The 27,683-nt window shown below is 50.2% G+C and overlaps 1 protein-coding gene across 2 annotated transcripts in view; it reads left to right on the top strand.

The window, feature by feature from the left end:
- Positions 1-27,683, top strand: part of ELMO2 (engulfment and cell motility 2) — a 94,433-nt gene that overhangs the window by 53,383 nt on the left and 13,367 nt on the right. For both annotated transcript variants that reach the window (XM_075349774.1, XM_075349773.1), the window contains 3 exons: positions 7,335-7,439; positions 10,963-11,071; positions 25,188-25,324. In XM_075349774.1, the coding sequence (XP_075205889.1) occupies positions 7,335-7,439; positions 10,963-11,071; positions 25,188-25,324 (351 nt within the window). The remainder of the gene's footprint in view (positions 1-7,334; positions 7,440-10,962; positions 11,072-25,187; positions 25,325-27,683) is intronic.

The raw sequence follows: 27,683 nt of genomic DNA, 5'->3' as shown, positions 1-27,683 counted from the left end.
TTTGGCGAGAAATTGGATGAAATCATTAAACAATCCAAGGGAAAGGACTCGTCCTTACCCCAGTCCAAACCAAACAGACCTCAACAACGGAAGGTACAATCGAGGTTTCGGTCCTTTCGGCCCTCAGCCAGGTCTCAATTCTCCTCGTCCAACAGGCCACAGAAGGGTCAGAGGAACTCTGATTCATGGCGGTCTAAGTCACGTCCTAAAAAGACCGCCGGAGGAACCGCTCCCAAAGCGGCCTCCTCATGACTTTCGGCCTCCCCAAACCGCATCCTCGGTCGGTGGCAGGCTCTCCCGCTTTTGCGACGCCTGGTTGCCACATGTCCAAGACCGATGGGTGAGAGACATTCTGTCTCACGGTTACAGGATAGAGTTCAGCTCTCGTCCTCCGACTCGTTTCTTCAGAACATCTCCGCCCCCCGAGCGAGCCGATGCTCTTCTTCAGGCGGTGAGCACTCTGAAGGCAGAAGGAGTGGTGATCCCTGTTCCCCTTCAGCAATGGGGTCACGGTTTTTACTCCAACTTGTTTGTGGTGCCAAAAAAGGACGGATCTTTTCGTCCCGTTCTGGACCTCAAACTGCTCAACAGACACGTGAAAACCAGGCGGTTCCGGATGGAATCTCTCCGCTCCGTCATCGCCTCGATGTCCCAAGGAGACTTCCTAGCATCTATCGACATCAGGTATGCTTATCTCCACGTGCCGATTGCACCAGAGCATCAGCGCTTCCTGCGTTTCGCCATCGGGGACGAACATCTTCAGTTCGTGGCACTGCCTTTCGGCCTGGCGACAGCCCCACGGGTCTTCACCAAGGTCATGGCAACAGTGGTAGCAGTCCTACACTCTCCGGGACACTCGGTGATCCCTTACTTAGACGATCTTCTTGTCAAGGCCCCCTCTCGGGTGGCATGCCAACACAGCCTGAACATTGCTCTGGAGACTCTCCAGAGATTCGGGTGGATCATCAATTTCCCAAAGTCAAAATTGACACCGACCCAATCGCTGACATATCTCGGCATGGAGTTTCATACTCTCTCAGCGATAGTGAAACTTCCGCTGGACAAACAGCGTTCACTACAGACAGGGGTGCAATCTCTCCTTCGAGCCCAGTCGCACCCCTTGAGGCGCCTCATGCACTTCCTAGGGAAGATGGTGGCAGCAATGGAGGCAGTTCCATTTGCGCAGTTTCATCTGCGTCCACTTCAATGGGACATTCTCCGCAAATGGGACAGGAAGTCGACGTCCCTCGACAGGAACGTCTCCCTTTCTCGGGCAGCCAAGGCCTCCCTTCAGTGGTGGCTCCTTCCCACTTCTTTGTCGAAGGGGAAATCCTTCCTGCCCCCATCCTGGGCTGTGGTCACGACGGACGCGAGTCTGTCAGGGTGGGGAGCGGTCTTCCTCCACCACAGGGCTCAGGGTACCTGGACTCAGCCAGAGTCCTCCCTTCAGATCAATGTTCTGGAGATAAGGGCAGTGTATCTAGCCCTAAAGGCGTTCCAGCCGTGGCTGGAAGGCAGGCAGATCCGAATTCAGTCGGACAACGCCACGGCGGTGGCATACATCAACCACCAAGGCGGCACACGCAGTCGGCAAGCCTTCCAGGAAGTTCGGCGGATTCTGCTGTGGGTGGAAGCCACAGCCTCCACCATCTCCGCAGTTCACATCCCGGGCGTAGAAAACTGGGAAGCAGACTTTCTCAGTCGCCAGGGCATGGACGCAGGGGAATGGTCTCTTCACCCGGACGTGTTTCAAGAGATCTGTTGCCGCTGGGGGAAGCCGGACGTCGACCTAATGGCGTCACGGCACAACAACAAGGTCCCGGCATTCATGGCACGGTCTCAAGATCACAGGGCTCTGGCGGCAGACGCATTAGTTCAGGATTGGTCGCAGTTTCGACTGCCTTATGTATTTCCTCCTCTGGCACTGCTGCCCAGAGTGTTACGCAAGATCAGGTCCGACTGCCGCCGCGCCATCCTCGTCGCTCCAGACTGGCCGAGGAGGTCGTGGTACCCGGATCTGTGGCATCTCACGGTGGGCCAACCGTGGGCACTACCAGACCGACCAGACCTGCTGTCTCAAGGGCCATTTTTCCATCTGAATTCTGCTGCCCTCAACCTGACTGTGTGGCCATTGAGTCCTGGATCCTAGCGTCTTCAGGGTTATCTCAAGAGGTCATTGCCACTATGAGACAGGCCAGGAAACCAACGTCCGCCAAGATCTACCACAGGACATGGAAGATCTTCTTATCCTGGTGCTCTGATCAGGGTTTTACTCCCTGGCCATTTGCCTTGCCCACTTTTCTGTCCTTCCTTCAATCCGGAATGGAAAAGGGTTTGTCTCTCGGCTCCCTTAAGGGACAAGTCTCGGCGCTCTCTGTGTTTTTTCAAAAGCGTCTAGCCAGGCTTCCACAGGTACGCACGTTCCTGCAGGGGGTTTGCCACATAGTCCCTCCTTACAAGCGTCCGCTAGAACCCTGGGATCTGAACAGGGTGCTAACGGCTCTTCAGAAACCACCTTTCGAGCCAATGAGGGATATTTCTCTTTCACGCCTTTCGCAGAAGGTGGTCTTCCTAGTGGCAGTCACATCACTTCGGAGAGTGTCTGAGCTAGCAGCGCTGTCATGCAAAGCCCCCTTCCTGGTGTTTCACCAGGACAAGGTGGTTCTGCGTCCGGTTCCGGAATTTCTCCCTAAGGTGGTATCCCCTTTTCATCTCAATCAGGATATCTCCTTACCTTCTTTTTGTCCTCATCCAGTTCACCAATGTGAAAAGGATTTGCACTTGTTAGATCTTGTGAGAGCACTCAGGCTCTACATTTCTCGTACGGCGCCCCTGCGCCGCTCGGATGCTCTCTTTGTCCTTGTCGCTGGCCAGCGTAAAGGGTCGCAGGCTTCCAAGTCAACCTTGGCTCGGTGGATCAAGGAACCAATTCTTGAAGCCTACCGTTCTTCTGGGCTTCCGGTTCCTTCAGGGCTGAAAGCCCATTCTACCAGAGCCGTGGGTGCGTCCTGGGCATTGCGGCACCAGGCTACGGCTCAGCAGGTGTGTCAGGCGGCTACCTGGTCGAGTCTGCACACTTTCACGAAACACTATCAGGTGCATACCTACGCTTCGGCAGATGCCAGCCTAGGTAGGCGAGTCCTTCAGGCGGCGGTTGCCCACCTGTAGGAAGGGGCCGTTTTACGGCTCTTTTACCGAGGTATTCTTTACCCACCCAGGGACTGCTTTTGGACGTCCCAATTGTCTGGGTCTCCCAATGGAGCGACAAAGAAGAAGGGAATTTTGTTTACTTACCGTAAATTCCTTTTCTTCTAGCTCCTATTGGGAGACCCAGCACCCGCCCCTGTTCCCTTCGGGCTGTTGTTCTTTTGTGTACACATGTTGTTCATGTTGAATTGTTCTTGGTTCATGGTTTTCAGTTCTCCGAACATCCTTCGGATTGAATTTACCTTAGACCAATTTATAAGTTTCCTCCTTCCTGCTTTTGCACCAAAACTGAGGAGCCCGTGATGCACGGGGGGGTGTATAGGCAGAGGGGAGGGGTTTACACTTTTAAGTGTAATACTTTGTGTGGCCTCCGGAGGCAGAAGCTATACACCCAATTGTCTGGGTCTCCCAATAGGAGCTAGAAGAAAAGGAATTTACGGTAAGTAAACAAAATTCCCTTCTTTCCACTTATCACTTGTCAATATGGTTATATATCTCTATGGATTAATTATCTTGTGCCCTGTAACTTCCTATTTTTGCTGCCATATATTGAAAATGTCAGATTGCTTCCGTCATTCTAACACAGTTTCTATGGTTACTTCCAGCAGAAATGTAGCTGATATAGACATAAATATACGCAGTACGACAATGCAAACCTTTCTAAAAAGTGCAAACGCATTCCTTCAGGGGAACAGCGGGATCTCCCCTTGTGTCATTACAGGGAAGCTGTCTGCAGGTTTTTGCTATGTGATTTGAAGACCTCATGCTGCAGGTGTAAAGGCCACTTTACACACAGCAACATCGCTAGTGATGTCACTGGAGAAAGCACCCGCCCCCGTCACTGGCAAATCGCTGCCCGTGGCGCACAACATTGCTAGCAACGGTCACACTACTTACCTGCCTAGCGACGTCGCTGTGGCCGGCGAACCGTCTTCTTTCTTAGAGGACGGTTCATGCGGCATCACAGCGTCGTCACTAAGCGGCCGCCCAATAGAAGTGATGGGGCGGAGATGAGCGGGTGTAACATCCCGCCCACCTTCTTCCTTCCTCATTGCGGGCGGCCGCAGCGACAGTGATTTTTCTCGTTCCTGCGGTGTCACACGTAGCGATGTGTGCTGCCGCAGGAACGACGAACAACCTGCGTCCTGCAACAGCAACGATAATTGGGATTAGAACAACGCGTCAACGATCAACAATAAGGTAGGTAATTTTGATCATTAATGGTCGTTCGTGTGTTTCACACGCAACGACGTCGCTAACGAGGCCGGATGTGCGTCACGAATTCCGTGACCCCCAACGACATCTCGTTAGCGATGTTGTTGCGTGTAAAGTGGCCTTTAGAACATAGATTTCAGTGATGTCTCTTATCACACTATTATGCTATTGTTTACCTGCAATGTTTATTTTCGCTTCAGGAGATTATCATTGCCAGACTAGGTCAGCTAGTGTGGCTCGCCACCTGCTGTGATTAGCAGCTCACTGCCTATAGACTCTGTATATTAAGAGCCTGGTGTGGGCGGGTTCAGCTTTCTCAGCACTACTGCATTGTTATATCTAAAAACTATGTGTCAGAATCACTGCACCCAATAAACTAAGTGATAGATCGTTGGTCATTATTGCTTGTGGTGCTGACATCACGCCAACAGCGCTGCAGCCAGTCAGTCAGCTCAACTGCTAATACCTTCAGCTCACGCAGAGCCGCTGTGTTCGTTTTTGGCTGCAACACTGCTATCATGACTTCAGCACTGCAAACAGCAAAAGATCAGCGATGGAGGGATAGTGCTTTTTTAAACTGCAGTGGGGGAAGGGTTTTCTGAAACAAAAAAAATCCCTAAAATCTGATCTAATGTGTGAGGATCTTATTGCGCAAAGACCAAGATGGTTATGACCCGTCCAGACCAGGCAGGCTGCCCATCCACCCCATCAATTACAGGACATTAGGAGGGCATTCAGTTCTCTTTTAGGTCATTCTTTTCTTTCATTCCTTACCAGTCCACCTTGAGTTTTCCACTCATTTTGAAATCCAGAGGGATACCTGCTTTTACCTCTCTTGTTATATTTGCCTTGGAACCCCTGACTGTCTCAGTCCCACCTCTTCTGTTCGTCCTTGTACGGAGCTAGCTATCTCCTCTTCTAATAACAACAAGTTTTGAAAGCTGGGGGAAATTTCAGTACTCTTGGCTGAGTAAAGTCTAGGGTTCTTCTAGTTGCAGTTTTGTTTTGGCAGCGCTCATTTCCTAGGATTGAAGAGGAACCGAAGATGTTCTCGGCCATGAACTATTCTGGTGGCGGTCCAACCTGTCAGACGTTTACTGATCACTTTTTTTGTCCTCTGAGTGGAGCAGCAGGGTGCATTGCATTCTTAATTATCAACCTGCTGTTTCCTTTGGTATCAAGAATCCATCAGCTTCTCAGAAATGGTCTATGGTGGGTAGAACCAAGCTCTACCACCTCCTGACCACAGCTGGTATTAAAAAGTCTTTTTTTTCCCAGGAACCTTTCAATATAACCTCCATGTCATTTGACTTCCAAACCTCAATTACGTACACACTGATTCAGATCATTCCCCTGCTCCCCAGGTCTTGTATAGATGTATTCCTGCCTAATGCGGGCGTCACACGGTACGATCGTACCCGCCCCCTTCGTTTGTGCGTCACGGGCAAATCGCTGCCCGTGTCGCACAAAGTCGTTAAACCGCCGTCACACGTACTTACCTGCTGAGCGACCTCGCTGTGGGCGGCAAACATCCTCTTCCTGAAGGGGGAGGGACGTTCGATGTCACAGCGACGTCACACAGCCGCCGGCCAATAGAAGCGGAGGGGCGGAGATGAGCTGGACATAAACATCCCGCCCACCTCCTTCCTTCCGCACAGCCGGCGGGTGCCGCGGGATGCAGGTAAGATCTGTTCATCGTTCTCGGGGTGTCACACGGAGCGATGTGTGCTGCCCCGGTTACGATGAACAACCGGTGCCATGAAAAATAAACAATTTTTTAAAAATAAGCGACGTGTACACGACTCACTATTTGTGACCGATTCAGCGTCGCTCAGAGGTGTCACACGAAACGACGTCGCAAACGATGCTGGATGTGCGTCACGAAAACCGTGAACCCGACGATGCATCGCACAATCGCTCGTCTCGAGTGACGCTCGCATAATTCACTCTTTTTTCTGCTCCTATACATTACTAAATGGGAATTGGATTTGAGGCCCATCCTTTTAGTCCCTTTCGTGGATCCACACTTGGACCTCCTCCTCCAAGGAGATTCTCAATACCTTTATATCAAAACTGACTTCAAAGTTTTAACAAGATGCTATCTCCCAGCCCCCCGTATTGCCCACACTGTCTCTAGCTAGTTGCTCATGTGCTTTTGAGATTGCTCTGCCACCAGAGACCTGATCCTCACTTGCTGGCCATGTCCTAGAGTTGGAGACTGTTGATCAGGATATACACAGTCATATTTTCTTTACTAGAATTTGCAATATGTAAAAACCATGTGAGATCCATCTCAAAAATACAGTTTTAGATGAATCAAGCTATCACAACCTTCAATCAGTTTTGTTAAGCCCGATATAAGTACTATACACAACTTTCCAGTTATTCCACATAATTGTCACTGATGGGTGCATTCAGCCCTGCACCTTGTCCTTCCGTGTTCTTCACTACTTCTTTGTGCGCTATGGGTCCTCCTGAGCATTTACTTTCTACATGATTTATCCTTCACACTTCTTCCACAACTCCCCTTAATGTATTCCAGTATTCATGACATTTTCCCCACAGTTCACAACGGATTTCTGGGGGTCCCTGCAGCAGGATATCCTCTTATCTCATTTATAACACAACTTTAATTGTCCAGAGCTAGACACCCCTTGATTAGTTCTTCTCCCAGATTCTTGAGACCATTTAGTATTCTGCGCTGTTTCCACGCTCCGGATCGTGCAGACAAGACGTCCTCAGAATAGCAGACTATTTTGTCAGGTGATTTGAAAGTATAATTTAGTTTTGCTTCTTGGAGTGAAATGGCACTGGCTGATTTCCATTTTAATGAGGCCTAGTTCAGATCAACATTGCATATTTTGTGTTCTCAAATGTTAACTTTCTGAGATATATAAATGCTGTTATTTCAGAATCACGTCAACCCAGCCATGGATTTCATTCAGACGCCCCCTGGCATGCTGGCCCTGGACAACATGCGCTATCTGGCAAAGTTTCATCAGGACACCTATGTTAGGGTAAGTTCCCTCTTTGAGAAAACCCCAGCATAGTGGAAAGATGGTCACCAAAGAGGTTGACTACTTTTCCAGCAAATTTCCAGTATGCCGTAAACCTTGAATGCATTGAAGAGGAAGCTCACTTACCAATTACTTATTAGTTTTCTAATATGCCATAAACGTTTGTGCATTCACTCACACACACGCATATATGTACAGTACAGACCAAAAGTTTGGACACACCTTCTCATTCAAAGAGTTTTCTTTATTTACATGACTCTGAAAATTGTAGATTCACATTGAAGGCATCAAAACTATGAATTAACACATGTGGAATGAAATACTTAAAAAAATGTGAAACAACTGAAAATATGTCTTATATTTTAGGTTCTTCAAAGTAGCCACCTTTTGCTTTGATTACTGCTTTGCACACTCTTGGCATTCTCTTGATGAGCTTCAAGAAGTAGTCACCGGAAATGGTTTTCACTTCACAGGTGTGCCCTGTCAGGTTTAATAAGTGGGATTTCTTGCCTTATACATGGGGTTGGGACCATCAGTTGTGTTGTGCAGACATCTGGTGGATACACAGCTAATAGTCCTACCGAATAGACTGTTAGAATTTGTATTATGGCAAGAAAAAAGCAGCTAAGTAAAGAAAAACGAGTGACCATCATTACTTTAAGAAATGAAAGCATCCCCAAGTGCAGTGGCAAAAACCATGAAACGCTACAAAGAAACTGGCTCACATGAGGACCACCCCAGGAAAGCGAGACCAAGGGTCACCTCTGCTGCGGAGGATAAGTTTATCCGAGTCACCAGCCTCAGAAATCGCAGGTTAACAGCAGCTCAGATTAGAGACCAGGTCAATGCCACACAGAGCTCTAGCAGCAGACACTTCTCTAGAACAACTGTTAAGAGGAGACTTTGTGCAGCAGGCCTTCATGGTAAAATAGCTGCTAGGAAGCCACTGCTAAGGACAGGCAACAAGCAGAAGAGACTTGTTTGGGCTAAAGAACAGAAGGAATTGACATTACACCAGTGGAAATCTGATGGTCTGATGAATCCAAACTTAAGATCTTTGGATCCAACCACCATGTCTTTGTGCGATGCAGAAAAGGTGAACGGATGGACTCTACATGCCTGGTTCCCACGGTTAAGCATGGAGGATGAGGTGTGATGTGGGGGTGCTTTGCTGGTTACACTGTTGGGGATTTAGTCAAAATTGAAGGCATACTAAACCAGCATGGCTACCACAGCATCTTGCAGCGGCATGCTATTCCATTTGGTTTGTGTTTAGTTGGACCATCATTTATTTTTCAACAGGACAAAGACCCCAAACACACCTCCAGGCTATGTAAGGGCTATTTGACTAAGAAGGAGAGTGATGGGGTGCTACACCAGATGATCTGGCCTCCACAGTCACCAGACCTGAACCCAATCGAGATGGTTTGGGGTGAGCTGGACCGCAGAGTGAAGGCAAAAGGGCCAACAAGTTCTAAGCATCTCAGGGGAACTCCTCCAAGACTGTTGGAAGACCATTTCCAGTAACTACCTCTTTAAGCTCATCAAGAGAATGCCAAGAGTGTGCAAAGCAGTAATCAAAGCAAAAGGTGGCTACTTTGAAGAACCTAGAATATAAAAAATATTTTCAGTTGTTTCACACTTTTTTTGTTAAATACTTAATTCCACATGTGTTAATTCATAGTTTTGAAGCCTTCAATGTGAATCTACAATTTCCAGAGTCATGAAAATAAAGAAAACTCTTTGAATGAGGTGTGTCAAAACTTGTGGTCTGTACTGTATATATAGCTGCGGATTCCGGGGATCAGCTGCGGGAAACCTGCGGACGTACCTGCGGATATATCCGCGGGTACATAGTCCTGTGGGCACATAGCCTAAGGCCTCATTCAGTGTGTCGCCGTCTTTCGTCAGTGGTTTTCATTTATGAATAAATTAATTTATGAAACTTCCTTATTAACTGCAATGTTAAATATGGACCGTACAATGGTGCCATTCGTGTGCTGTACGCGGTTTTCACCGACTTGTATTGACACTTTTTATCCATGCTGCCGGAAAAAATTCTAGACGTGTCCATGTATTTTTGCACAGACACAGGGTTCCATGAAAAGGTGACGTGAATAGCAGCATAGATTATAATGGGTACGTGTTATATCAGTGGAAAAACATATAACACATAAGTGTAACATGGACATCTGAATAAGGCTTCAGCCAGAACCTAGAGGAAATGTATACACCAGCAAACCCTTTTCTCTATTGATTCAATGGGGGACACAGGAAACCATGGGTGTTTGCTGCTGGCTATAGGAGGCTGACACTATGCACAAAAGTTAGCTCCTCCCTAGTAGGATTCACCCGCCAACTGGAACCAAGTTAAAGGGAACTAATCAACAGCATTTTCGTATATAACCTAAACCCACTGCTATACTGGCACTATCAGGCTGTTTCTATGCATACCTGCAGTGGTCAGCTCGGATGTTTGGGTTTTGAAATCCAAAAAAGTAAAGTTTATAAAATTATCTGCTTGATGAGTGGCAGCAGCAAAGGAGCAGATAATATATTCATAGTTATCCCCTCCCCCTGTTAGAATTAGCATAAGCATTATACAAACAATTCACTTTGTCTCTTGCAGGACCTGTGTGAGGTCATACCCATGGGACCTGGTATCCAGCTTTGGTGGCTGAGGCCCCGCCCCTTCTGATCACATGGGTATGACCTCACACAGGTCCTGCTAGACAAAGTGAGTCGCTTGTATAATAATGCTTATGCTAATTCTAACAGGAGGAGGGGATAACTATGAATATATGATCTGCTCCAGTGCAGCTGTCACTCAAGAAGCTGCTCATTTTACAAACTTCACTTTCTTAGATTTCAAAACCTAAACGTCTAGCTGACCACTACAGGTATGTATAGAATCAGCCTGATAGTGCCAGTATAGCACCGGGTTTAGCTTATATACGAAAATCCTCGTGATTAGCTCCCTTGAATCCGTTAATGAGAGAGCAGTAGAAGCAACCTAAAATAACCACAGAGTGGCCCAACTCAGGAGCAAATAAGGGCGGGTGATGTGTCCCGAATGAAGGCTCTGAGAAAGTGATGATTTTATGGTGAGTACCCGAAATCTTCTTATCTCTAACGCTTCATTGGGGGACACAGGAAACGAAGGAACGTCCCAAAGCAGTCCACAAAGGCCCTGGAGGAACCCCAGTGCACGGGTGGAGTGTGTTATACCCCAAATGGGACCTCTGTCTTTTGCCTGCTATGCCTCCAGAATCACAGAGCGGATCCAACAGGCAATAGTAGCCTTAGAGGCAGCAAGACCCTGTCCTAAACCAATAGAGGAGCACAGCTCTGACCAGGTCCAATTTGTTTAAGGACCATTCAGACAAATGAGAAGGGAAAGAACATATCGAGGGGCAAACATTGTGGACTCTTGAGCTTTACACATTTTGTTGTATTTCATACTGTTGTCTAACTTTCTTTTCTACATATACTTAGTCATATTATCCTATTCTGTATTGTGCAGATAGTCCTGGAGAACAGCAGTAGAGAAGATAAGCATGAGTGCCCATTTGGACGCAGCGCCATAGAACTGACCAAAATGTTATGTGAAATTCTGCAGGTTGGAGAACTACGTAAGTAAAATAACAATTCTGGAGCATTTTTTTCTCTGCACGGTCTCTCCTTTGGTAAGCGCCATTTACATCGACTGATTTTGTCCATTAACAAGACTTGATTATCTATGTACAAGTCAATTGGTGCTCGTTTAATGGCCGGGTTACAAAGGAGAAGACAAATTGATGGGGACATAACAATATTTATAGGGAATTCATCACCAGGTTTTTTGCTATAGCAGAAAACGGAACGGCACAACAAATCTTCAAATATGAGAAATGTATTCCATGGATTCGCAGAACAAAGCACAAATACGTGTTTCGGCTAATGAGTCTTTTTCAACACATCTCAGGGCACATTAGCCGAAACGCTTATTTGTGCTTTGTTCCATGAATTTATGGAATAAATTTCCCATATTTGAAGATATGGAGTGCCGGTCCGTTTTTCTGCTATATTTGCTATATTCTGTGGATGCCTTCCCTGGAGTCGACCAACAATTGAGTGCTGCCTGGAACATTTTCCTTTGCAGGTTTTTTTTTTTTTTTGCTATGTAATCAGAGATCAGTATAATGTTTTATCTACTGCAGATTTAGCAGCTCTCTAAATGCTGAGCTCTGTATAACTCCACCGATTGGCAGGTTTCTTTTTATATTGTAAGTTGCCAGAAAGCTGCCAATTATTAGTAGGGGCGGGGTTATATATAGAAAGAGGACTACATGGCACGAGATGCCTAGTCCTGTAGTTAAAATCTCCTGCTGATAAAACACTGATTTTATTGAAACTATAACGAGCAGCCAATTAAGTGACATCACTGTAATGAGGATCCCTGCTCCTGAATCATGCTACTTGTCACACGCGGCAAACCGGACGAGGAGGAAGTGGATCCGCTGGTCCAAGATACCGTTCACTGACCCGGACTAGCGGATCTGAGCGGGGACTGAGACTTCACCACAACCACAAGAGGTGGAAGCAAATAGAACGCTAGTAGGTAACCGCCAGGAGACAGCCCCGGGTGGTTCCGGTTTCTCGCTAGCTGGCACCACAGGACGGGGACCATAGAACGGTATGGCTAAGGTTGGTGATGGTGTGGACCGGTGCAGGCTGGTTCTAGAGGACATCAGCAGGAGGATGAATGCTTGCAGGGACTGGCGCACACAGAAGGGGTATCGGCAGGTTCACCATCAATACCAGGCAGAAACAGAAATAGAGTCACAAGACAATATAGACACAGGGATCTAACAACTAGCATGAGCAGACTAACTCCAGGGATACGTTGAACAGGCACCTCCCAATGAGGGAGGATGCCTTATGTACACAGTGCCTCTCAGCCACAGGCTGAGGCACTTCTGAGTTAGGTCGCACTGCCCTTTAAAGAAAGGAACAGCAGCGTGGAAGCCCCGTAAGCACGCTCCTGACAGCCCTGTTGTACATGCATAGGCCTCGGGAGCCAGAGGATGGGACTGGCATGTAGAGAGCCATGGTGACAGAGCGTCGGTGCCTCTGACACACGGAAAATGGGGGTGCCGACGGGGGCAGGATGATACCCTGGGACTGCAGGACAGGCCGGAAGATGAGTGGGTGACCACGAGAACGTCAGTGCCCTGGGGGGAGCTCAGACGATGTAACACTGCTCTATAAACAGGAAACAACTGCTGATGGATTCCCGTTAATACATGCGGCTATGTGACAGTTACTATACAATGTACTTGTGAAAAGGTTAAATAAAAGTGCAATTACATGATTACTATTTTGGGGGTTTATTTTTACGACGTTCATTGTGAGGTAAAAATAACGACAGTATGAATCTCAAAATCGGTATGATTACAGCTAGATCACAGTAATTATATATATATATATATATATATATATATATACACCATATTTTTCAGACTATAAGAAGCACTTTTTTTGTTGGGGTAAAGTGGGGGGTGTATCTTCTAGTCTGAATGTAGGGCATGGCTGCGGGGAATGAGGGTGCTGCGGTGGCGCGGGTCATCGGGGGCACGAGCAGGCTGCAGCAGCGCCTACTGTGACCACGTGGGCCTGCTCATTTCATATGCACGCCCATCATTATCAGTGCGGGTGCAGTGAATCAGTATACTCACCGGCCATGATCCCTGCAGCATCGCGATGTCCTCCTTTCTGCCGGCCGCGGCTGTGTGTGGAGATTAGCGGTGCACACAGTGATGACGTCATCGCTGTGCGCACGTGTCCACACACAGCCGTGGCCGGCATAGACAGGAGGACATTGCGATGCTGCAGGGATCGTGGCCGGCTTCACACAGGTCAGCGGCGCTGCTGCTGGTGCAGACGGGAGGAGGAGTGATGCTGCTGGCAGTGAGGAAAGGTGAGTATGAATGTTTATATTTCTTTGTCGCTCCATTGGGAGACCCAGACAATTGGGTGTATAGCTACTGCCTCCGGAGGCCACACAAAGTATTACACTTAAAAGTGTAAACCCCTCCCCTCTGCTATACACCCTCCCGTGCATCACGGGCTCCTCAGTTTTTATGCTTTGTGCGAAGGAGGCTGACATCCACGCATAGCTCCACATCTTAGTTAGCAGCAGCTGCTGACTAGGTCGGATGGAAGAAAAGAGGGCCCATATCAGGGCCCCCAGCATGCTCCCTTCTCACCCCACTCTGGTCGGCGGTGTTGTTAAGGTTGAGGTACCCATTGCGGGTACATAGGCAGGAGCCACATGCTGTTTTCCTTCCCCATCCCTTTAGGGCTCTGGGTGAAGTGGGATCCTAATCGGTCTCCAGGCACTGGGACCGTGCTCCCTCCGCAGCCCCTGGGGAATCTGCCGGATAGGAGCCGAGTATCGTCAGGGACAAGGCCCTGCTACTGTGAGGTACTCTGTGTCCCCGTGGGGACCGCGCATAGAGCGCTTGTGCCATACACACTGCAGCACTGCTGGGTGTGTTAGTGCGCCGGGGACTACCGCGCCGGCCGTGCTTATTTGCCGGCCTCGCTTATAACTTTAGTCCCCGGCTTTTGCGGCCTAGTTTCGCTTATTCCCGCCCACAGGCCTGCCAGTCAGGGGAAGAGCGGGACGCTGCACAGGACGGCAGCACTGAGGGCTGGAGCATACTCTGTATCCTCCTCCCCCCTCACTCAGCACAGTGGGGCACTAGATTCCCGCAATTTCTAGGGCACGCCCACGGCCCCCTCCTCCCCACAGAACGCCGGCAGCCATTCCTGTCAGCACTTCTGACGCTGGAGAGGAGAGACAACATCAAGGAGGCCCGGGCACGGATTCTGGTGATCACACAACCGCTGTGAGCGGTCGGTAAGCAGCACCTGAGGTGCTGGCCCCACTGAGTGCCGAAGTGTTCATATATATATATATATGCTTGTTTGTATGGTCGCACTGTTGATTTTTGGCTACTCCTGGAGAAGCCTTACAGTCCAGCCCCGGGCACTGTTCAATCATTATACCACCCCCGGACCTGCCAGTCAGGGGGAAGGGCGGGACAGTCGGGCTGACGCCGACAGTGAGGGCCGGAGCACACTTCGCTGTCCTCCGCCCCCCTCACTAATCACGCTACGGAACTGATCCCCTCAAGGTACTCAGTGTCCCCTTGGGGACGGTGCAGAGAGCAGCTTCGCCTCAGACTTGGCGACTACCGCGCCGACCGCGCCTGCTTGCCGGCCGCGGTCTGTAACTTTAGCTCCCGGCTTTTGCGGCCTAGCGCCTTAAACTCCCGCCCCTGGCCCTGCCAGTCAGGGGGAAGGGCGGGACGGTCAGTCGGAGGCTATCAGTGACGGCCGGAGCACACTTGGCTGTCCTCCGCCTCCCTCACGTTTCACTCAGGGCACCAGATTCCCGCACTTTTGGGGTTACGCCCACGGCTCCCCCCTCCACTGTACACGCCGACAGCCATGTTTTCAGCAGCACATACTGCTTCAGGGTCGGTACACCAGGGGGCTTCTTCTCGATGCTGGGCCCCCTAGAGTGAGGAACTGTATATGTGATACACTGTATATATGGCTATATAATGTTTGTATGCAGTTTCACAGTTTGGCTGTACATATGTATCCTCAGTGATCACTGCGAACATACTCGCTCAGCCGGTGACGGGGGCACTGGTTGAGCTTCGCCGGCGTTCCCTGTCCAGGCGGCAGGGACAGAGTTACAGCTTTGCTGAGAAACTCTCTGGGTCATTTTCACTATCCATGTCTCAGGCTATGGACAAATGGTCGGCTAAGAGACTAGGAGTTTGCAGTCCAGACCGGCCCCTTACACAGGCCCCGGGCACTGCGGGATCGCCCCAGGCCCCTATCGGTCTGCGACGAAGCGTGTTCCTGGGGTGGCCTCTAGTTATTACGTGGTAAACTCCAGCACGAACCGCAGTCCCAGTCCGGCTAAGCAGCCTTGCTTGGAATCTTCCCCGACTTCTTCAAGGGTCTCAGCTTGAGGACCCTCTAGAGGATGGGGCGGAGGTCGCAACCCAGGACTCTGTCCAGACGTGGCTCTCAAGGCTTCACAGATTCTGTCCAGAAGCACACCTTCCCGGACAAGCGTTTTACTGAACGCCTTATAACACACGTTGTCCCTTCCCCTCTGACGTTGTTAAGGTTTCGGCTCAGTGTCATAAGGTGCCCTCCAGTCTCGGACTGGCGGCTAGATCAGTAGCAGCAGTGGCTGGCGGGTCCACGCTCAAGAATGCCACGGACAGACAGATAGAACTCCTAATGGGATCCATCTATGAAGCCATAGGCGCGTCCGTTGCCCCAGCCTTTGCAGGGGTGGGCACTCCAGGCTATCTCAGCTGCTCTGTCTCAGATCAATGCGATCATCCTGTGCTCCGCAATTAGCGTCTTTGACGTCTCAGGCGGTGGTATTTTCATCCTCCGCCGTGCACAGAGAACCTTTTCTGCATGGCGGTCCAGGTCAGGGGAGTGGTCCCCACATGTCCAAGACCGATGTAGGAGACATTCTGTCTTACGGTCACAGGATAGAGCTCAGTTCTCGTCCTCCGACTCGTTGCTTCACAGCATCTCCGTCCCCCGAGCGAGCCGATGCACGTGTCCAGTCGGTGAACACTCCGAAGGCAGGAGGAGTTGCGATCCTCGTTCCCCTTCAAGAACGTAGTCGCGGCTTTTTACTCCAGCTTGTTCGTGGTACCAGATAGGACGGATCACTCCGCCCCGTTCTGGACTTCACACGGCTCAAGGGACAGAGAACCTGACGGTTCCGGATGGAATCTCTCCGCTTGCCATCGCCTTTGATGGCCCAAGGAGGCTTCCTAGCATCAATCGACATCAGGGATGCGTATCTCCACGTGCCGATTGTACCAGAATATCAGCGCTTCCTGCGCTTCGCCATAGGCGAACACCTTCAGTTCGTGGCACTAACTTTCGGCCTGGTGACAGCCCTACGGGCCTTCACCAAGGTCATGACAACGGTGGTAGTGGTCCTACTCTCTCAGGCAATCTGCTGGTCAAGGCCCCCTCTCGGGTGGCATGCCAACACAGCCTGAACATTGCTCTAGAGACTCTCCAGAGATTCGGGTGGTTCATCAATTTTTCCTAAAGTCAAAATTGACACCGGCCCAATCACTGACAATGGAGTTTCATACTCTCTCAGCGATAGTGAAGCTTCCGCTGGACAAACAGCGTTCACTACAGACAGGGGTGCAATCGTTCCTTCGAGCCCAGTCACACCCTTTGAGGCGCCTCATGCACTTCCTAGAGAAGTTGGTGGCAGCAATAGAGGCAGCTCCGTTTGCGCAGATTCATCTGCGCCCACTTTAATGGGACTTTCTCCGCAAATGGGACAGCAAATCGACGTCCCTCGACAAGAACGTTGCTCCTTCTCGGGCAGCCATGGCCTCCCTTCAGTGGTGGCTTCTTCCCACTCTTGTCGACATGGACGCAGGGGAATGGTCTCTTCGACCGGACGTGTTTCAAGAGATTTGTTGCCGCTGGGGGAAGCCGGACGTCGACCTATTGGCGTCCCGGCACAACAACAAGGTCCCGGCATTCATGGCACGTTCTCAAGATCACAGAGCTCTGGCGGCAGACGCATTAGTTCAGGATTGGTCGCAGTTTCCACTGCCTCACGTATTCCTCCTCTGGCACTGCTGCCCAGAGTGTTACGCAGGATCAGATCCGACTGCCACCGCGCCATCCTCGTCGCTCCAGACTGGCCGAGGAGGTCGTGGTACCCGGATCTGTGGCATCTCACGGTAGGCCAAACGTGGACACTACCAGACCGGCCAGACTTGCTGTCTCAAGGGTCGTTTTTTCCATCTGAATTCTGCGGCCCTCAACTTGACTGCGTAGCCATTGAGTCCTGGATCCTAGCGTCTTCAGGGTTATCTCAAGAGGTCATTGCCACTATGAGACAGGCCAGGAAACCAACGTCCAACAAGATCTACCACAGGACGTGGAAGATCTTCTTATCCTGGTGCTCTGATCAGAGTTTTACTCTCTGGCCATTCACCTTGCCCACTTTCTGTCCTTCCTTCAATCCGGAATGGAAAAGGGGTTGTCTCTCGGTTCCCTTAAGGGACAAGTTTCGGCGCTTTCTGTGTTTTTTTTTTCAGAAGCGTCTAGCCAAACTCCCTCAGGTACGCACGTTCCTGCAGGGGGTTTGCCACATAGTCACTCCTTACAAGCGTCGGCTAGAACCCTGGGATCGGAACAGGGTGATACCGGCTCTTCAGAAACCACCCTTCGAGCCAATGAGGGATATTCTCTTTCACGCCTTTCGCAGAGGGTGGTCTTCCTAGTGGCAGTCACGTCACTCCGCAGAGTGTCTGACATAGCAGCGCTGTCATGTAAAGTCCCCCTTCCTGGTGTTTCACCAGGACAAGCTGGTTCTGCGTTCGGTTCTGGAATTTCTCCCGAAGGTGGTATCCTCTGTTCATCTCAATCAGGATATCTTCTTACCTTCTTTTTGTCTCATCCGGTTCACCAACGTGAAAAGGATTTGCACTTGTTAAGTCTGGTGAGAGCACTCAGACTCTACATTTCTCGTACGGCGCCCCTGCGCCGCTCGGATGCGCTCTTTGTCCTTGTCGCTGACCAGCGTAAAGGGTCGCAAGCTCCCAAGTCAACTTGGCTCGGTGTATCAAGCAGGGCTGTGGAGTCGGAGTCGGAGTCGTGGAGTCGGAGTCGGAGCTCATTTTGGTGGAGTCGGAGTCGGAGTCGGTATAAAATGCACCGACTCCGACTCCTAAAATATATAATAAATTGGGGACAGGAGTGCAATGCAGAATGTGCTGAATATTTTACTAAATAACAACATTTAGTATAATGCTTATATTTAAGTGAAAAATTTATTGTAGTACAATGTGAACATCAGACATTTAATTGTTTTTATGATACAATAATCAAGATATTTGGATAGAACATAAAATATTTATTGGAATACAACTTTAGAACACAAAAAAACTAATAAATTGTAAATATGTAATATATATAATATATATATATACAGTGTATATACACACACACAAGATATATATGTAATCTACTGTATATTACATAGTGTATTACATATTTACAATTTATTACAGTTTTTTGTGTTCTAAAGTTGTATTCCAATAAATATATTTTATGTTCTATCCAAATATCTTGATTATTGTATCATAAAAATTATTAAATGTCTGATGTTCACATACACATATTCATGTACTACAATAAATTTTTCACCTAACTATAAGCAATATATGTAGGAGTCGGAGTCGGAGCCGGAGTCGGAGCCGGAGTCGGAGTCGGTGCAAGAGAATTTGAGGAGTCGGAGTCGGAGTCGAAGGTTTGGCTTACCGACTCCACATATCAAGGAACCAATTCTTGAAGCCTACCGTTCTGCTGGGCTTCCGGTTCCTTCAAGGCTGAAGGCCCATTCTCCCAGAGCCGTGGGTGCGTCCTGGGCGTTGCTGCACCAGGCTACGGCTCAGCAGGTGTGTCAGGCGACTACCTGGTTGAGTCTGCACGCTTTCACGGAGCACTATCTAGTGCATACCTACGCTCGGCAGATGCCAGCTTAGGTAGGCGAGTCCTTCAGGCGGCGGTTGCCCACCTGTAGGAAGGAGCCGTTTTACGGCTCTTTTACCGAGGTATTCTTTTACCCACCCAGGGACTGCTTTTGGACGTCCCAATTGTCTGGGTCTCCCAATGGAGCGACAAAGAAGAAGGGAATTTTGTTTACTTACCGTAAATTCCTTTTCTTCTAGCTCCAATTGGGAGACCCAGCACCCGCCCCTGTTCCCTTCGGGCTGTTATTTCTTTGTGTACACATGTTGTTCAGATTGAATTGTTCTTGGTCATGGTTTCAGTTCTCCGAACATCCTTCGGATTGAATTTACCTTAGACCAATTTATAAGTTTCCTCCTTCCTGCTTTTGCACCAAAACTGAGGAGCCCGTGATGCACGGGAGGGTGTATAGCAGAGGGGAGGGGTCTACACTTTTAAGTGTAATACTTTGTGTGGCCTCCGGAGGCAGTAGCTATACACCCAATTGTCTGGGTCTCCCAATTGGAGCTAGAAGAAAAGGAATTTACGGTAAGTAAACAAAATTCCCTTCTTTTGTGTGCCACAGGATGCGGCCATACACCAGGATGGGGTATATAGCAGGATGCTGCCATATACCAGGATGGGGTATATAGCAGTATGGGAGCACATACTGAGATGGCAGTATATAGCAGGATGGGGGCTATACCAGGATGAGGGACATATATATACAAGGCAGGAGGATCATTACCAGGATGGGGTACCTTAGTAGAGAATTTGGGGACATTACCCCCATAAAAAGTGTCAGCAGCAGATCCTCACCCCATAAGTGTGTCATGACCACATTTTTTTCTTACAATTTTATTTTCCTATTCTCCTTCTCTAAAACTAGGGTGCGTCTTATAGTCCAAAAAATATGGGGTGTGTGTGTGTCTGTCTATATATCTATATATATAATTGCCTTATTCTGTCTGTCTGTCTGTCTGTCATGCTCCGAAATTGTGTCCTTACGGTGACACAAAGCTGATTGGCCGCTGGGCTCGCCATGGCCCCGCCCCCCCACACGGATTGGCCTCTCGCCCCGGCTCTCTGCAGGCCCCGCCCCCCTCACGCAATGCACGCTCGCTCTGGCCCAACTGACACGGAGCTGCGACTCCCAGGTGAGTACACACACACACATCAGATCACACTCACTCTCACACACACCTCACACATCACATCCACACACTCACAACATCCTGGGATATCGCTTGCTTCTACACCGGCTCCATCAGGATCCCAGCAGCGCCAGACATAACCTTGCGATGCTGGGATCTTGACGGAGGCCGTGAAAGCTGGTAACCATTATACACATCGGGTAACTAAGGTCCCTTAGTTACCCGATGTGTATCATAGTTACCAGTGTACACCGGCTCACACTCACTCTCATACACACCTCACACACACATCACATCGCATCCACACATCAAGGTCCTGCAGCGGCGGAAAATACACACACGCACACACATAACAGCACACACAGACACACACATCAGATCACACTCACTCTCACACACACACACCTCACACACACATCACATCGCATCCACACACAGCATCCGGCGATATCGCTTGCTTCTCGGCCTCGATACTGTGCTGTTGTGACCTTCCAGGACCTGACGGAGGATCACATGGCCAGAAGCATGTGATATCTCCGGATGTTGTGACTGTGAGCGCGTGTGTGCGATATCGTCAGTGTCTGTGTGTGTGAGTGTATGCGATCGGGTGTGTGTGAGTGTATGCGATCGGTCGGGTGTGTGTGAGTGTATGCGATCGGTCGGGTGTGTGTGAGTGTCGGGATCGGGTGTGTGAGTGTCGGCAGAGGAGCACGGCGTGCTGGAGGAGGCACGGAGCAGAGAGGCTGATCTTGGGGAAGGCTGGGAGGTGACGCTGATGCTGGGGGAGACTGGGAGGGGAAGGCTGATGCTGAGGGAGGCTGAGAGGGGGAGGCTGGGAGGAAGGAGGCTGGGAGGAGAGAGGCTGATCCTGGGGAAGGCTTGGAAGTGGAGGCTGATGCTGAGGGAGGCTGGAAGGAGAGAGGCTGATGCTGGGGGAGGCTGGAAGGAGAGAGGCTGAGGCTGGGAGGAGAGAGGCTGATGCTGGGGAAGGCTGATGCTGAGGGAGGCTGATGCTGAGGGAGACTGGAAGGAGAGAGGCTGATGCTGGGGGAGGCTGGAAGGAGAGAGGCTGAGGCTGGGAGGAGAGAGGCTGATGCTGGGGAAGGCTGATGCTGAGGGAGGCTGGAAGGGGAAAGCTGATGCTGGGGAAGGCTGGGAGGACGGAGGCTGGGAGGAGAGAGGCTGATCCTGGGGAAGGCTGGGATAGGGAGGCTGATGCTGAGGGAGGCTGGAAGGAGAGAGGCTGATGATGGGGGAGGCTGGAAGGAGAGAGGCTGATGCTGGGGGAGGCTGATGCTGGGGGAGGCTGGAAGGAGAGAGGCTGATGCTGGGGGAGGCTGATGCTGGGGGAGGCTGGGAGGAGATAGGCTGGGATGAGAGAGGCTGATGCTGGGGAAGGCTGGGATGAGAGAGGCTGATGCTGGGGAAGGCTGGGAGGAGAGAGGCTGATGCTGGGGAAGGCTGGGAGGAGAGAGGCTGATGTTGGGGACAGAGAGGAGAGGCTGATGCTGGGAGGAGAGAGGCTGATGCTGGGATGAGAGAGGCTGATGCTGGGAGGAGAGAGGCTGATGCTGGGGGAGGCTGGGAGGGGGAGGCTGATGCTGGGGGAGGCTGGGACGAAGGAGTCTGTCTGTCTTGCTCCAAAATTGTGTCCTTACGGTGACACAAAGCTGATTGGCCGCTTGGCTCGCCATGGCCCCGCCCCCCCCGCATGGATTGGCTGCTCGCCTCACCTCGGCTCCGCCCCCCCCCACGGATTGGTCGCTCACCTCGACCTGGCCCCGCCCTCCGCATGGATTGGCTGCTCGCCCCGGCCCTCCGCACGCCTCGCCAGACATAAACTTGCGATGCTGGGATCGTGACGGAGCCGGTGAACGCTGGTAACATTATACACATCGGGTAACTAAGGTCCCTTAGTTACCCGATGTGTATCATAGTTACCAGCGTACACCGGCTCCCGGTACACATGTGCAGGGAGCCGGCATTATACTCCTCTCCCCCCAGGACTACTCCTCCTATTACAGTCCTCCTATTATACTCCTCTCTGAGTATAATAGGAGAACTATTATAGCATGGGAGATGTAGCACGATGGGGGGTGCGCAGCATGGGGGATGTAGCACGATGGGGAGTGCGCAGCATGGGGGATGTAGCACGATGGGGAGTGCGCAGCATGGGGGATGTAGCACGATGGGGAGTGCGCAGCATGGGGGATGTAGCACGATGGGGAGTGCGCAGGATGGGGGATGTAGCACGATGGGGAGTGCGCAGCATGGGGGATGTAGCACGATGGGGAGTGCGCAGCATGGGGGATGTAGCACGATGGGGAGTGCGCAGCATGGGGGATGTAGCACGATGGGAAGTGCGCAGCATAGGGGATGTAGCACGATGGAGAGTGCGCAGCATGGGGGATGTAGCACGATGGGGAGTGCGCAGCATGGGGGATGTAGCACGATGGGGAGTGCGCAGCATGGGGGATGTAGCACGATGGGGAGTGCGCAGCATGGCGGATGGAGCACGATGGGGAGTGCGCAGCATGGGGGATGTAGCACGATGGGGATGTGCGCAGCATGGGGGATGGAGCACGATGGGGAGTGCGCAGCATGGCGGATGGAGCACGATGGCGGGTGCGCAGCATGGCGGATGGAGCACGATGGGGAGTGCGCAGCATGGCGGATGGAGCACGATGGGGGGATGTAGCACGATGGGGGGTGCGCAGCATGGGGGATGTAGCACGATGGGGGGTGCGCAGCATGGGGGATGTAGCACGATGGGGAGTGCGCAGCATGGGGGATGTAGCACGATGGGGAGTGCGCAGCATGGGGGATGGGGCACAATGGGGGGTGCACAGCATGGGGGATGGGGCATGATGGGGGGTGCGCAGCATGGGAGATGGAGCACGATGGGAGGTGCACACCTCCCCCCAACACACACACACACACACAACACACCACACACACACTGGGAACCACAAACACTGCCATACACAGACACCCACACACACAGACATCGCTACACACACACAACACCCAACACACGAACACCGCGGCATACATAAATATACGCACATACCGCACAACACACACATTGCACAAAACATACCTCCCCCCAAAACACACCACACCCACACAAACCGCGCAACACACACACAACGCTCCACAAACACGCAACACACATACAACACCGCTCTCACCCCCCGTCACACCCAGACAACACCCAGAACATGTACAGCGCCCTACACAAACACTTGGTAACTACACACAACAACATATATATATATATATATATATATATATATAAAACAAAAATCATACATTAACTACACAATACGTAAATTCTAGAATACCCGATGCGTAGAATCGGGCCACCTTCTAGTATATATATATATATATATATATATATATATATATATATATATATATAAAATAAATAAATAAGCAATTAAATACAATTCAGAGCATTGTAAAATATTGTTTCGTCCCCATTTTCTGAGACCTGATCTTTTTTTTTCGTCGATCCAGCTGTGTGAGAGCTGATTATCTAAGTAGTGAGCTGTTGTTTTTATTGTGCCATTTTCGGGTACAGTTAACATCTTGATCACTTTTTATTGCATTCTTCTGGGGTAAATGTAGCATCTAAAGATCAGCAATTCTGGCATTTCAATTTAAAGACTAATTTTGTGTTTTGTTTTTTTTTTGTTTTTAGAGTTTAGCATTCTGATTAAAAAATGGTATATTTTCATAGATTTCTTTCTTTTTTTTATTGGGAAAAGTAGGGTGACTTGAACTTGTACAATATTTTTATTTTAACATTTTTAAAACTTTTTTTTTGTATTTTTACTTTATTTTTTAGTTTTTTAAGGACCAAAATAAAACTGACCCACGAATGACTGTTAAAAGCAGCAAGGCAAGTTTTCCCATTAGACAAGTTTGATATGAGAGGTTGGATGTTTTTGGATCACCCTTGGTAATGATGATGGATAACTGTGTATCTAGGGCTTCATTCAGACTTTCCTTTTTTTCCACTTATGTGATTTTTTTCATAAGGTCAGTGTGTCAGTGATTTTCTTGTATGCAAACAAAAAACACTGCAAAGCTTCTCCTATACATTACAATGGTAATCATGGACCGTACACAGAATGTACATGGATGCCATCACTACTGTTTGTGTTCTCCATGATTTTCACAGACCCATAGACTTTATGGGTTATCTTGTTCTATGGTTAAGAAAAAAGAGCAGACATGTCACTGTTAAGTTTTCGCAGACATACAGTCTGAAAACCAATGTTCACCTCACCGTCCGGTCCTCTTCTTTCCGTTGTGCAGGCCTAGACATATCACATAGTCCTGGCCTATACTCAATAGGCAGGAGACGTAGCGCACAAATGCAGAAATAATAGTACCGGACAGCAGGCAGTGAGGTCAGTGGTGAGGTGAGTTTATTAGGTTTTTGTAAACCAATGTTCACCTCACCGTCTGGTCCTCTTTTTTTCCGTCGTCGTGCAGTGAGCTCCGGCCTACCTGCGGCCCGGAGTCCAGGCCTATAGTCAAAAGGCAGGAGACGCAGCACACAATGGCGAAAAGAATAGTACCAGATGGCAGCCAGAGAGGGCAGCGGTGAGGTGAGTTTGTTAGGTTTTTGTTTTGCTCACCTCACCGTCCGGTCCTCTTCTTTCCATCGTGCACTGAGTTCCAGCCTAGACGCTGCTGGGAGTCCTGGCCCGTAGTCAAGAGGCAGGAGACTCCATGGTGGGAAGAATAGGACCAAATTTGGCAGCCGGTGAGGTGAGCTTTTATTTTTTTTTTTTGTTTTTTTTTAACATCCAACATTTGTAACTAGGGGGTCATACGTATGTTGCATGTATATAAGTGTATGACTGCCTGTATCTAGCCGCCCTCATGTTCTTTCCAGGATTTACAAGCTCAGCAGCTGAATGTGGTTATATCATTGATATGTGTGGCTATGCACAATATATCCTTAACTCTTTTGCCTTATTCTTTTTTCTTTGTTATACAGCCAATGAAGGCCGTAATGATTATCACCCCATGTTCTTTACACATGAGAGGGCATTTGAGGAGTTTTTCTGTATCTGCATTCAGTTACTTAACAAGACCTGGAAGGAGATGAGAGCCACCGCGGAGGACTTCAATAAGGTAGGGTGCCCTGTGCAGCTCTTATCTCCAGTCATGTTAAGGCTAATTAGTGGGTCAGATATTGAGGTACAGGGTGGTGACCTGGAGAGGCTGTTTTCTTACTTTTAGAGGAAAGCAGGTCTTTATAAGACGTGTGATGTACAGAAGTAATATTAGATCAACCACAATAATCATATAGTTGGGCCAGTCAATCCAGCTCATTTCTTGTGTTACTTGTCTTGGATCACAACTTCATTAACAGTTTTTAAAGGGAACCTGTCATCAGATTTGGGGCCTATAAGCTGCGGCCACCACCAGTGGGCTCTTATATACAGCACTCTAACATGCTGTATATAAGAGCCCAGGCCGCTGTGTAGAATAGAACAATCACTTTACAGTATAATACTTAAATGGTTGTTTGGTGCTGACGAGTCAGATGGGTGTCTCCGTTCTTCGGTGCCGGCGCCTTCTCTTTGAGCCATCTTGGTCTTTCTTCTTCTCAAGCCGGGGTGCATGACGCGTACTATGTCATTCACAAGTTCCAGCATTGAGGTCCTGCACAGGCGCATTTTGATCTGCCCTGAGCACAGCATGTCAAAGCATTGTACTGCGCTTGCGCAGGACCTTAATGCCGGAACTTGTGGATCACGTAGGGCGCGTCATGCACCCCAGCTTCAGAAGAAGGAAGAGCAAGATGGCTGAAAGAGGAGGCGCCGCACCCGGAGAACGGAGACACCCATTTGATTCGTCAGCACCAAACGACCGTTTAGGTAAGTATTATAAAGTCATTTTTCCATTCTACACAGTGGCCTGGGCTCTTATATACAGCATGTTAGAATGCTGTATATCTATATATATAATTGCCTTATTCTGTCTGTCTGTCTGTCTGTCATGCTCCAAAATTGTGTCCTTGCGGTGACACAAAGCTGATTGGCCGCTGGGCTCGCCATGGCCCCGCCCCCCCACACGGATTGGCCTCTCGCCCTGGCTCTCTGCAGGCCCCGCCCCCCTCACGCAATGCACGCTCGCTCTGGCCCAACTGACACGGAGCTCCGACTCCCAGGTGAGTACACACACACACACACATCAGATCACACTCACTCTCACACTCACTCTCACACACACCTCACACATCACATCCACACACTCACAACATCCTGGGATATCGCAGACATAACCTTGCGATGCTGGGATCTTGACGGAGCCCGTGAACGCTGGTAACCATTATACACATCGGGTAACTAAGGTCCCTTGGTTACCCGATGTGTATCATAGTTACCAGTGTACACCGGCTCCGTCACGATCCCAGCAGCGCCAGACATAACCTTGCGATGCTGGGATCTTGACGGAGGCCGTGAACGCTGGTAAACATTATACACATCGGGTAACTAAGGTCCCTTGGTTACCCGATGTGTATCATAGTTACCAGTGTACACCGGCTCACACTCACTCTCACACACACCTCACACACACATCACATCGCATCCACATACTCACAGCATCCGGAGATATCGCTTGCTTCTCGGCCTCGATACTGTGCTGTTGTGACCTTCCAGGACCTGCCGGAGGATCACATGGCCAGAAGCATGTGGTATCTCCGGATGTTGTGAGTGTGAGCGTGGATGTGCGATATCGTCAGTGTGTGTGTGTGTGTGAGTGTATGCGATTGGGTGTGTGTGAGTGTATGCGATTGGGTGTGTGTGAGTGTATGCGATCGGGTGTGTGTGAGTGTATGCGATTGGGTGTGTGTGAGTGTATGCGATCGGATCTGTGAGTGTCGGCAGAGGAGAACGGCGTGCTGGAGGAGGCTGGGAGGAGAGAGGCTGATCTTGGGGAAGGCTGGGAGGGGGAGGCTGATGCTGGGGGAGACTGGGAGGGGAAGGCTGATGCTGAGGAAGGCTGGGAGGGGGAGGCTGGTAGGAGAGAGGCTGATCCTGGGGAAGGCTGGGAGGGGGAGGCTGATGCTGGGGGAGGCTGGAAGGAGAGAGGCTGATGCTGGGGGAGGCTGGGAGGAGAGAGGCTGATGCTGGGGAAGGCTGATGCTGAGGGAGGCTGGGAGGGGAAGGCTGATGCTGAGGGAGGCTGGGAGGAGGGAGGCTGGGAGGAGAGAGGCTGATCCTGGGGAAGGCTGGGAGGGGGAGGCTGATGCTGGGGGAGGCTGGAAGGAGAGAGGCTGATGCTGGGGGAGGCTTGGAGGAGAGAGGCTGCTGCTGGGGGAGGCTGATGCTGGGGGAGGCTGGGAGGGGGAGGCTGATGCTGGGGGAGGCTGGGAGGAGAGAGGCTGATGCTGGGGGAGGCTGATGCTGGGGGAGGCTGGAAGGAGAGAGGCTGATGCTGGGGGAGGCTGATGCTGGGGGAGGCTGATGCTGGGGGAGGCTGG

This window comes from Anomaloglossus baeobatrachus, chromosome 5 (assembly GCF_048569485.1).
Source record: "Anomaloglossus baeobatrachus isolate aAnoBae1 chromosome 5, aAnoBae1.hap1, whole genome shotgun sequence".
Classification (NCBI taxonomy): Eukaryota; Metazoa; Chordata; class Amphibia; order Anura; family Aromobatidae; genus Anomaloglossus; species Anomaloglossus baeobatrachus.
The sequence above is the reverse complement of the archived record's forward strand: the minus strand, read 5'-3'. Positions and strand labels throughout refer to the sequence as shown.